The 13,332-nt window shown below is 38.7% G+C and overlaps 1 protein-coding gene across 3 annotated transcripts in view; it reads right to left on the bottom strand.

Annotated features, from left to right (window-relative positions):
• STRN (striatin) overlaps positions 1-13,332 on the bottom strand; it is a 106,603-nt gene that overhangs the window by 15,033 nt on the left and 78,238 nt on the right. For 2 of the 3 annotated variants that reach the window (XM_048843683.2, XM_048843685.2), the window contains exons 9-13: positions 11,935-12,021; positions 11,223-11,366; positions 3,875-4,011; positions 1,434-1,609; positions 340-387 (exon numbers count right to left, since the gene is read on the bottom strand). In XM_048843683.2, the coding sequence (XP_048699640.2) occupies positions 340-387; positions 1,434-1,609; positions 3,875-4,011; positions 11,223-11,366; positions 11,935-12,021 (592 nt within the window). The remainder of the gene's footprint in view (positions 1-339; positions 388-1,433; positions 1,610-3,874; positions 4,012-11,222; positions 11,367-11,934; positions 12,022-13,332) is intronic. The other variant, XM_048843684.2, reaches the window with a different exon arrangement.

Consider the following 13,332-nt stretch of genomic DNA (forward strand, 5'->3'; position numbering starts at 1 on the left):
CAAACAGCTTCATACTGTACACGCATTTAATAGGAAAAAAACAAAAATTCTGTACTGCAGTAACAAGCACAAAACTTCCCTATATTTGCAATATTTATCTTTAGATTTGTCTTTTTAAAATGGTAGCTTTAACAAGCTCCAACTATAATAAAGACATTCATAACAGATCCAAACACACATACAAATATTTAAAATGGATAATATGGAAACTAAATTAATAAAAAGACTAGCTGATCTTTCATACATGGTAGAAATTAATACTTGAAAACGACTTTAAACATATAAAAACTGTATTTCTCAGAGTACAGAGTTTCTATATGCTCATAAGGATGTACTTACCTATGTGCTCTGAATGTATATATAGGTTCTACATCGAGAGAGGCACTCCTAAACAAAAGCACAGGAGAGCAGTTTCAGAGTTTATGTTACATTATACAAGTGTTTCCCGAAATATTTTTTGAAAACACAATGCTGAAACAGCTAACTTGTCCAACTGCTGTAAACTCATATGAAAGTTTTCCCCAACCATCTTACATCTCTGTAATACTTTGTTTTCTTCCAAAAAGCAATACCGGAATGATGTTTTAGTAAAGCAGCGGAAAAAAAAAATGGAGGCACACTAATCATGAGCAATCCTACAACAACCAAACCAAAAAGAGGGAATAAACTTTGAATAGATTATATATATTCTGTGGGCCACATTCTATACTGTGCTCAGCCACAAGAGACAGGGAGGGAGCTGATAACTCACTAAGGCCAGTTATGCCAAAGCCCCAGATGAATTTACAGCAGCTAAGAACATGCTCTAGACTCTGCCAGCTGGTAATTGTCCCTAAGGAACTGCATGCTGGGGACTGCAGGAGTACACAATGCTTTGGCCAAGTCTCTCCCCACCAATCACGCTGGTGACTCTAGGATTGGCGGCATAGTTACTGGCTATTCAGGAAATCTCCAGCAGAGGAGATTCATCCAGATCCAGCAGCGCACAAGGTGCAGAGTGGCCCAGAGAATCTGATCTCACGTCTGTCCATATTTTTAATCAGTAAATACACACACATATACGCATATACACACACACACACACACACACGTAACGGATATATTATTAAATAGGTCACCACCTTTAAATACATTTTCCTAGTAAAATAATATAACAGTATCTAGCCGGAAGTACAGTAATAGAAATCATATGGTATTTTCATAATGAAGGGAAGAGAGATTAATGAAGTTACATGGCTTCAGCCTGGCTTTCTTTTAAAGTCTGTATCTTACAACAGCCCCATGCCTCCTCGCAATGAAGTGAAAAGAGAGGACTCCCATTGACTCCACCTGGAGTTGGATCAAGCCCCAAATTTTTTTTTTTGTTGCTACTGCTTCTCTAAATAATTAGTTAAAATGTTTTCACATAAACACTTAAATAAGAATAGCCTTACTTTTTTGCTGGCGCTGTTTTTTGTAAATTCCACATTTTTAACGTATGGTCCTCGGATGCAGTTATTAAGACTGGTTCAACTGGATGGAAAGCCAGACCTCTTATTCCATCAAAATGACTTCTTAATGTGAACTTGGGGTTCCAGGTCTTCCTCAGTGCATCCTTATTGTTTGCTATCTATTTGGAAAAAATATCCAAAACTTATACTTCGTTTGGGGGACTCACAACAGAAGGAGAAATCAGAATTTTAATCTAGCATTTATGGATTACTTCAAATCGTTACTTCATGTTCATATCTCCATGTCTTTAAACTAACCAGCACTCTATTTCCCAAGCATGAGAAAACTCATATATACATATATAGGTAGAATATACAAAAGTAAGATTATTTGTACCTTACTTTTCTTCCTCACTTTTATATTTTAAAAAGGTAGCAGTAGTTTGTGACCAAAATTAAAAATAAGATCATAAATAACAAATTGGATTACTTTTAAAAAATGATAAAGAGAGGCATCCCATAAAAACAGAGGGTGAAAGTCCTCCTATATGGACATGTCTCTGTGCAAACATGAAATGTTCTGTGAGGTCACATTTATTATCACTCAGTGACTCAAAGTTTCTCAGTTTACAAGTTACAAAAATAACGTTCCTAACAACCAGTGCTACCAACTCAGCCTAGGATTTGGAAGTTCAGCTGTGTTCTTTCCGGTTCATATATTAACAACAGTGGCCTTGACTCAACCAGGGTGCATTATAGGAATAGTTAGGGTGCAACTGGGGTGTAAATCTTAAGGTAAAAAAATCTGTAATGGAAATGTGGCTAGCAATTCTGTTAATGTACAAGCCAGGAAATAATCGAAGTTATTTTCTTAGAGATGTATCGTTTTTGTTGTGCTAACAGGATCAGTACAAAAACCTATTTTTAATCAGTAAAATAAGCAGTGATGACTTGGAATTAAAAAAAGGAAGCAGAACAGTTGAGTAAGACTATATTTACAAAGTATCAGAGGGGTAGCCATGTTAGTCTGGATCTGTAAAAACGGCGAAGAGTCCTGTGGCACCTTATAGACTAACAGACGTATTGGAGCATAAGCTTTCATGGGTGAATACCTACTTCGTCGGATGCATGTAGTGGAAATTTCCAGAGACAGGTATAAATAGAGCGTGCTGAAATTTATTTTTGTCTCAAATTGGTTGAGGTATCTGAAAAAACTCTGCTTCTTTCTACCAGAGAAAATGGGTCTATATAATTTTCCTTACAGAAGGAACTGGACTTTATAGCACTTTGACTCTCCGGAATTTGAGTGCTGTTCAAAGAACACAATGCTGAGAACTTTCTCCAATCTTACTCTGAAGCCCCCACTAAACAATGCTGAGGAATTATGTGTTTGAATTTAGTGGCCTGTAGGTGTACTAAATTATTAACAGCAGAAACAGTCTTAGGAGGGGACCAGGTGTTACTTGGCATGCACCCCTTGGTGCCAACACAGATAATAGTAATAGCATCTAGCTCTTAGACAGCAGTTTTCATCTGCAGCTCTCAGAAACACTTTACATAGGAGATAAATATAATTATACTCATTTTACATATGGCTAAACTGAGGCACAGAGAGGATGGAGTGACCTGCCTAAGGTAAGTCAGCAGGACTAGTAACAGACCCAGAAATAGAACTCAGAACACCTGAGTTCCAGTACAGAGCTCCATCTACTAGGTAAAACTATCTCCCTTCCTTTTCACCCTTCTGGACATCCCAGCATCTCTGAAGAAGCCAGAAAGGTAGAAAAATGGGTCCACAATGGCAGCATACTCTGAGAACTTCAGTTACTAATAAGTAACCTACTTTCCTCCCTCTTTAAATTACCAAAATGGGTTTCTACGCTTGGAAATTAACCACGGAGGGTGGCTTAAGACTAATTTGATTTAAGGACTGGAAGACAGTTCTTCCAAAACTAGTATCTGATCAGACTATTTACAGCCTAAGCCTCCAGTCAAGTGAGGTCAGTGAGAACTATGAAAGAGCTGATTTCTGGATCACAAGGATAAGACTCTTAAGAAATCACATTGTAAGTGAATGAACAAAAATGAATACCCTTTCACAGGAAGGCAGTAATATGCCACAGGCCAGCCACAGGTGTTTTACTGCAGTGTAGACATACCCCAAGGGTGGGGATCTGAGGAGCAATTACTATACATGAAGCTATTTTGAGTTAAGACAGCAGATCCTTAAAAGGCCACTAACTTTTTTTTTCTTTTAATAAAGAGAATTATCCTTCATTTTGAAAATGATGGATATTTTGCAAATGCTTTTCTTTATTCTATATGTTGCACATGGGGGGTTCCTCCTATAGTCTGTACACATGTAAAACTACTGAATTCACTGAGATCTTCACACATATATAGATGGCAGAACCTCAAATGGCTTATTTTAAACTACCACTTACATCATAAGTCAGTGAATCTGCCTCATTGGCAACTGTAAGGCCCGCCAATTCTCCAAGACCCAGCTCACTTTCAAGGGCTTCATCTGCTCCCATAATGAATGACTTCCCTGATGTAGGAGGGAATGTTAAAGCTTCCACTGCAAGAAAAAGAAAAACATGCAAAAAATCATAGCTATATACATACAATTCTGTGGGTTTTCATGTAAAAATACCTGTTCGTTTTCCCTGTAAAATATTATATATTAATTACCTCAATTAGTAACCAAGGACAAAAGAGCAATAGACATTCATGCATGTGGAAGAAACATATTCCAAAAGATATCCAAGGCACTTTCCAGTAAATGGAGTTCTTGGAATATGTTGCTTTCACAGACCCACACCCTTGGAGTCCATATGTCTCAGGACTACTAAAAGCAATTAATCTCAGGCAAGAAGAGTATGCTACGATTTATGCCCCTTTTAGCTCTTTCTAATGCCAAAGTAATAAAGAGGTGCACAGCCACTTCCTTGGTTTTATACAGAATATACAGATGCTCCAAAGATGCAGGGAAGGGAAGAATGGAAATGTGGGTTGGTTGAGGCAACATATTCGGAGAACTTCAGGTATTAGAAACCTAGGTTTTTCCTTCTATACACTGCTTCCACAGCTATCTTGGAAATTATACCTATACATACCCAGAGGAGCGCTGGGTATTTAAAAAGGGAGTGTTAAAGCACTCTCTCATAGGGAGCATCTGACCTAGCCTTTCAATTGAGAGCAATGTTAGGTAAAAATAAAAACTAAGAAGTCTTCACATTTCAGAGGTGATTATGTGTTGTAGATATGATAGAAATGGTATCATAACACTGGTGGAATTAGCCTTCAGGTCACATGATACTCATCTTTGAGTTAACAGGCATGAAAACAGAACAATTAAAATTTGGACACCATCTATACCCTAACTAATTTCCCTGTGGAGCTCACACCAAAAAACTTCAAGGAGCCTGGATGACATATGGAAATTCTAGCCTATGCATCACATTCAACTTGAAGTATAGAGCTGCTCCAGGAGAACTGAAGTTTAGAAAAGAAAACCAGCAAGGAGAGGGACCAGATGCAATGAAAATTAGAGATCACTTTTGCCACGAATCTTCAATCTCTTCATTGCGCTTCGATTTCCAAAGCTGTGGCTCATACTTTGTTATTATTATATTTTACAATTTACAACAAAGAGGTTGCAGCCTTTCCTAGAAGATGCAAACTTGACTAGTCATTCATGCTTCTGCTGTCTTCAGGTTAGGCTGTTGCTGTGCCCTGTTGAGGACTAGCTGGAATCTTCATTTACAATGCACTAAGTTGAAGCTTATTGCTTACAAAAATGCGTCAGCAAGAGCTAATTATGCCTATGCTCAGTTAACTCCACTGGCTTCCCATTTGTTTCCAGATGCAATTCAATATATTAGTTCTAATTTACTTCAAAACCCCATATGTAGCTTGGAAATAGCTGCCATAGTGTCTTCAGCACAGCAACTATTGATTACATACTGTTGCTACTAGTGTTAAGTTAGGCATTTTAGGGATTTAATATAGGACGTTTTCAGTGGAGGGTCACTGCCACTGTATCTTGCTTTTTCAGGTGTCTCACCAGAATCCGAGTCCAAAGATCTTCAGAGTATGGTATGAGATGCATCTTTATGATAAAGCATTTGCTCAGCTATGACGATCACTGGGTTATGACTGGAGTGGTATTGTTAAACACATAACATTTGAGAAGTGTTTTAAAAGTGTAACACATTACAAAGGTGCAAAGAATGGATATTTGTGTTGTCCATTGAGGGTAGTTTACATGCTACATTTAATCTTTGTAATGCTAAAGTGAGGGGCATACAAAAGGACATGTTACTTACCCTGTACAGTAACTGGAATTCAAGATGTTTGTTGGGTGTTACACTTAGGTGCACATGAACTCCATGCACCTTTGATCAGAGGCTTTTGATAGCAGTGCCCTTTTGGTCCACATATTCATCCTAGCATATTCATGCCCCAGACAGAGGGTATGCAGGAAGTGTCAGATGAACTTCCCTCAGTTCTTTCTCTACTACAAAATCTAGCAACGCAAAGATTCTGAGGCAGAGAGGAAGAGGGCAGGTAGTGAAGCACCCATAGGGTCAAACATCTCAAGCTCCAGTTATCACAGAGGGGAAGTAACTTTTCCTTCTCTTTCAGGTAATGTCCCTATGCTCCACTCCAGGCGACTCCTCAGCAGTACTTTCTAAAGGAGGTGGGTGCTTTGGAGTGTGGTCTAACATAGTTTGCAGAACTGCAGTCCCAAAGGCAGCATCTGCCCTAGAGGTATATACTATCCCATAGTGTTCTGACAAGGTGTAAAAGAAAGTCCACAGCAGCTTTACATATTTCACCAATGGATACATTCTTCAGCAGGGCTATGGAAGTAGACTGAGATCTGGTGGAATGGGCTACAACCCTAAAAGGAGGCTGAACATTAGCAGCCTCATAGCAGAAGATGATACAATTGGAAACCCACTTAGAGAGTCTATAGGAAGGAAGAGGGGGCCCCTTTAATTCTGTCCATGAAAGAGAGAAACAGCATGGGAGAGACTCTCAAGGGTTTAGTCCTTTCCAAATAAAAAGCCAATACCCTCCTGATGTCTAAGGTGCATTGCGCAGCTTCCTCCCTAGTCAGATGAGGTTTAGGATGAAACACTGACAGCCGAATGTACTGACCGATATTAAGGTCTGAGGTTACATTGGGTAAAAAAGGGAGATGTGGCCAGAGACATACCTCTTCTTTATAGAAAACTGTGTAGAAAGGGACCAACCATTAAGGAACCAAGCTCACCAATTCTCCTAGTGGAGGTGATGGACACTAAAAATGCAGACTTCACAGACAAGTGTAGAAGGGCACACTTAACTAGTGGCTCGAAAGGGAGGCTTCATCAGAAAGTTGAGGGCCAAATTCAAGTCCTGCATAGGAGTGGGTTCTTTGATATATGGAAAAAGGTTAGCCAACCCTCTGATGAATCTGGAAGTGATGGAGTGAGCAAACACTGAAAGCCAATCAACAGGGCAATGGAAAGCTGTGATAGCTGCTAAATGAACTTTAACAGAACTCAGAGAGAGGCATGAATTCTTCAAACTTGACAGGTAATATAAGACATCCAAAAGGGAAGACTCAGCAGAGGATGCAACAATGGTGGAATCTCTCATTCTGCAGGTAAATTTTTCCAGTTGATGCTTTTCTGCTATTCAACAAAACCTCTTGTACCTCTCTTGAACAGGAGACCTCTATCCCAGACAACCATCTAGAAACCAAGCCTTGAGCTACTGCATGTTCAAGCTGAGATCAGTTCTTGAGTCAGCAGGTCAGGAATGGTTGGAAGCTGTAGTGAGATGTGAAGTGAATCAGGCAGGGGGAACCATATTTCCCTTGGCCAAATCAGTGCAATTAGGATGACTTTAGCTCTGTCCTGCTTGATTTTATTTAGTACTCTGAGGAGCAGTGGTGGGATAGGTACAGAGGAGATTCCTTGACCAGAAGATGAGGAAAGCATCCCCCAGAGCTTGATGGTCTAAAGCCCCTCTTGATCAGAACATCAACACCCTCTGTTGATGGCATTGGTGAAGAGGTCTATTTCTGGAAAACCCCAGGTGAGGAATATATGCTCAAGAATTAGGTATTTGATTCCCACTCCTAGTCCTAGCAGAAGTGTCTGCTTGAGCCATTGGATATAGTGTTCTAAAGATGCAGTAAGTATGAGGCTGAGAAGAGAATCTGACGCACTATGTGCCACTTCCACCATTTTACTGCTTCTGCACAAAGGGAAGGGAATCTTGCTCCTCCTTGAAAATTTATATGGTGCATGCTGGTTCTGTTGTCTGTAGATAGATTAGCCCTAGATCATGGGAAGGAAACGTTTTCAGGCAAACTAACCAATCTGAGTTCCAGGTGGTTACTATGGAAAGCGGACTCTTGGGCAATCCATTTGCCTTGAATGGTATGTGTTCGAAGATATTACACCCCCGACTGTCCCCCGATGAGAAATTCATCATACTATGGTGACAGTCAGGGGGAAGCAGAATGAAGGGAACACCAGCACAGACATTTTCCAGGTCTTTCCAACAACTAAGCGACTGATGAGGAAGTGACACTAATTTGTTCGGACTGTGCTTGTTGGAGGTGTAACCAGTTCTTAATCATCCTTGAGAGCAGTGTAGGTGCAACCTGGCACGAAGTGTAACAAATGTGCAGGCTACCATATGATCTAGGAACTGCAAACAAATTGTGGCTCTTTGCGGACTTACCTGCAAGATCAGATTCGATAGTGTCAAAAACCTGTCAGTTGGTAGGTAAACTCTGGATGTTTGCAGCATGTAAGGTGGCTCCTTATTAACTCTATTCACTGAACTGGTGTCAATGTGGACTTGTCTTTCTTGGGCTCAAGTCCTAGCTGGTTGAATAGGGTTATAGCTTTCCTCACTGTGGAAAGAACTTTGTTGTGCGAATGGCCCTTGAGAAGACAAATGACCTTGGCTTCCTGGCACCAACTTCTCTTTGAGGTGATCTACAGTTCCTCTTTCTGGAAGTCTTGGTGCCATCCTCTATGGTTCTCTCCCCAGTGGGTGAGTGGGAGGTTGATGGGGCACTGTGCTAACAGGGAGACCGCTATACCGGGCAGAAGAGGGGTATATGGACCTGGGTCTGAGGCAAGGCAAAGGGAGTGTGCCATCATGAGAAGCCTAAACTTAATCTCCCTGTTTTTTCTAGGCTTACTCTTAAACCCTGAACAACTTTTACACTTACATGGGAAATGGGTGTCCTCTAAGCTGCAGATACAGTGACCATCAATAACTGTGACAAGTGAGACAATGTTTAAATCCAGGCGATTTAGGCTTAACACAAAGATAACATCCTTCAAAGAAGGAAAGAATGCACCCACCTCACCCCCCCGGGTGCAAGGGGGAGAAATGATGAGTCTCTTAAAGAAGTTTCCTCAACCAACCACCTTATACAACTGGTAAAAACCAAAAAGGGGGGCTAACGGAAGCTCTAAACAATGAAGTAAAAACTAGAAGCTATTCCCTAAGAAAAAGATAACTATGACATGGGCACCACAAAACCCTCCATCTCAGGCCTGTGCAGCTGAGAAGGAATTGAAGGCTGTTCATCTGATACTGCTTATATACCCTCAGTATGGGGCATGAGAGCTAGTGCTCACGGGTGGATTGCAAGGCACTGCTACAAAAAGTCTCTAATCAAAGGCACATGGAGACATGTGCACCTGAAATTGAGCACCCATAGGACATAAAAAATAAGTTACTTGAGAAAATTCACCAAATAACTAGAGATCTGAAAGAAAATGAAACTTAGAAAACCAATGACTGAACAGCGCTTTGTGATTGAAAGCTCTGTTGATAGGCAGAAGAAAACATGAACTAAAGGAATGGGAGGGCACCATACACCCCTGGTACTGAGACGTGTCTGCATATATTCTGCCCTCCACCCAGTGCTAACGGCCTTTGATGTTTGAGTGACATGTGGACTGAGAATGGGAAGCTGTGGAGGAAATGTATTCAAGACCCACCACCTTCTAGAATCTAAGCTTGAATTTAAAAAAAAAAAAAAAAAAAAAAAAGGGTTTCTAACTCTTTTTGATGTTAGACCTCTCTAATGCAGAGAAACACGCTAACATTCTTCTGAGTATGCAGACATGCAGATTATTCCTTCTGACTACATGTAACTTCTGCCCAATTTATCTTTATGCCTTCTTCAGCTCCGACTTCATCTTACTCCTCTCCAGTCCATCCAGAATGTGGCAAGATCATCTTTTGTATGTTCTTCTCACCATTCATGTATTTCTCTGAATCTCCCTATGGCTCTCTCTTTTCTACCTTTTTCTAGTCAGATTCAAGCTTTTTGTACTCTGCTTGAGGACTGCATAAATGTAACTCTACCCAAATTTCTGCTTTTTAATCATGAACTCTCTTCTTTGCTCTGCTAATGCATGAATTACCAGTTTCCTTTTTCTCACTTGCATTCCTAACTTATTTAACATTTCCTTATATGTACAGATTTAGATTTTTTTTAAATAGATATTAAACGGCTACATTTTTAATAATAAATTTTCACTAATGAAAAAGAAGCGACACTGACATGTTTTGGTTTTGCCTTTTTCATAAGCTAGTCAGATGCTCTCAATTACAAAATATATATTTTGAAAGAAAGTGAATGTGGAAAGCTCTCACATTATGTTTTTTGCCACCAGTGAGGCACTTGTGGGATGATCAGAAATGCTCAACACACACACACACAAAAATAATTCTGCCACATTTCAAAAAGTTGCTAAGTTACCATTTTTCTTTTAAAAATCTCTCTAAGCACCTGGGAGGTTGAACTATTGTGCTCTGCAGTAGTTAAACCACATGGAACCCTTTTTCATCTGCATTCTTTTGTAATTTGGTCAATCTAATTTCTTACTATTCCAGGAAGAGAGATAGATTATTAGCCAAAATCATGTTTTGCTCATTTTCCTAGCTATATTTAGCAATCTTTTGGGCATAAGTCATAGCATGCCTCATATAAATTAACACATCAGAAAAGGCACTTTTATGCTTATTTTATTATTCTGTATATCATTAAAATAATTGAAATACGGAAGCTAAAACACTGCAATTAACAATTTAGAAGTGTAGTGTTTGTGAAGGTAAGTGTTGTATACCGAATCAGAGTCTGTGCACAGCATGTTAGGGCTTTCTGCCCTGACCCTAACTCACTGAAAATTTTAGATACAAACACCACTATAAAACTTAAGAAATGAGCAACCAACCTGAGCAAAAATTGCGGACTGTCCTTCCTCTGTGATTCTGGACCCAATCACTGCGTGTTTCCATGTTAGACACACCTTTTAGTTTAGCTGCAGAGTTTGCTCCCTATCACTGTACTCACATATTATAAAATGCTACATGCCTTCTGTACAATCATAAATGGGCAAAGGATGGTTTTGTGGTTAAGGCCTGGGAGATCTGTGTTCTATACCTGACTCTGCCAGATTTCTAATGTGAACATGGGCAAATGACGTAGTGCCTTACATAAAGCCCACAGAAACCCACTGCACTCTTTCCACTGACCTCAAAACATTTCAGATCAGGACTTTAAATCTCTCTCTGAATTTCCCCAGGGTGATGGAGAAAAGTGATAATGCTTATCTACCTCAGGGGTACGATGAGGCTAAATTAATATCTGTAAAGTGCTTTAAAAGTATAAAAGATGTAAAGTCTTAGGTAATAATAATAATTATAAATATGCAAATGTATACACATTTATATAAACATAAACAGACAAATACTTGCCTTCATCTGTCCTGTTTATCTCATGTTCAATAAGCCTTGAGCTACTCGGCCTAGAGGGTGATGTGACAGATGGCTGTAATGAAGGTAGATCATCAACATCTCTCAAGTTTGCAAGCATGTCTTGCAGCTTTGACCTGTTGGGCCCTAACCGGGAAAAACAAAAGTGAAATGGCTTATGTAAACGTAATTCACAGCAATGCTATTTATCACATCAAATATGTTACAGCAAGACAAGCAACAATAGATCCCATCATTGATATGACATTTCCTAACAAACATCAGTAATGAGCGCCTACTTCCAGCAGTAACTAACCTTTCAGCATGAAATGAACATCTTGAAAAAGAAAATTATGGAAGCAACTGACAATTCCCCCCCCAACTTTTACGAACTCACACTGCTATTTGCATGAAAAAGTTAAATACCTTCAGTTGACTCAGAACAACAAAATGACTGGTCAAACACAATATTTTATTGTTTTCCAAGAACAATTGCAAACATTTGTGAAATATTTTAAAATCTGTGCAGATGCTTTGTGTAGTATATTCTTTAAATAATTTGTGAATATTTTAAAATTATTTGTGCAGTAGTGTATATTTGTGATGCTACATAATCTACACAATTGTTATATTAAAAAAATAAATCAAACTGGATTCGCTGGCTTACTTCCTGAAGCTACATGTGGTGAAGACCCATGCCCTTCTTGACACTTACCTGTGCTTTGCGCCATCATTTTCCCACATCCCTGTTTTGACTGTTTTATATAGGATTGAGGCTGAAACATATCTTCGGTAGTTTTTCCTGTTGTAAGTTTAATTAAGAATGGGAAAATATCTTACCCATAGTCCGTTATGGTTTTTCCTAGACCAGTAAATAATACAGCTATTTTTAAGTAGATTTAACACAGAGGTGTATTCTAATATATGTATGATCTTATTACACTACTTCACAGGAATTTTTACTACAGCCTTGCAAAATCATTATAAATTTATTAGCCCAGCTACAAGTTCTGTTTTTCCCACCCTTACCATAATGATAATAAAGAAACTAAATAGTATTTTAGTTGTCTATTACAAAACATTACTTGAGTCAGGCAATGAGTGAATAGGATTTTGCAAGATTGTTTTAATACAGTATTTGATTTTCTAGAAAAACAGCATTTTACTGAACAGTTTTCTCTCTGAATACTCATCTATGATGAGATTAAAGTTATAAAACAGACTGCATACATCTCAATATTACGGTGTTTAATTTTTTTTTTCATTTCTTTCCTCACTCCTTTCTTCTCTAAGATCATGAACGGGTGACAAATAACAGGTGTAACGCCTCCCGATTTTTCTGCATCGATGCCCTTCCAACGATGGTTTGTCCATGGAAAGATGCTTAATTTCTGTAATTCTTGGTCTCCCCCAAATCAAACCTCCATCCAAAAACATGTTACTATACATCTAACTATAATATCCTCGTGAAATAGTGCAAGGTGCCAAATTGCAGTCTTGCATCAGGCACTTTGTTCATTAAACATATAAAACAAAGTTCCAATGATAGCTGTGCCTAAATTAATCATTAATTACTATAGTTTGATAATCAGGATTTATACACCCAATATCTGATTGAGAAATGTACTCATTTCTTAATTTAAATGTTTCTAGCAAGTTGGCTCATTAAAACTTTGGCCCTGACACTGTATACTATATACATGTACTATGACATTAGAGACAAGAAGTTATTAAAATAATTTTCTGTGTATTCCTATTGTATGAGAATCTCTATGTTAATTACAAAGAAATTCAGAATTTATTTGGTAAAACGATAACTGTTTTTTGGGGGAAGTTCAACTTCTTGCTATGCTTGCATTTTTTTGGGTACCTCAATGGTACCTTAAATAACTGCAATCAAAGAATACACAATTCTTTCAAATGTCATTCATATCAGCATAGGAATCTGAAGTACATACTGATTTGCTTAGAGAAAGAAGTAATGTAGGTTTAGCCTCTACGTGCTATATTTGATGCTATGACCTCAAAGCTAATATTTACTGAGCTGCAACCAATCACATTTAGAATCTACTAAATGCAGAAAGTAACAAAATGAGGCAACCTTGAAACAATA

Source organism: Caretta caretta, chromosome 3 (genome assembly GCF_965140235.1).
Source record: "Caretta caretta isolate rCarCar2 chromosome 3, rCarCar1.hap1, whole genome shotgun sequence".
Lineage (NCBI taxonomy): Eukaryota > Metazoa > Chordata > Testudines > Cheloniidae > Caretta > Caretta caretta.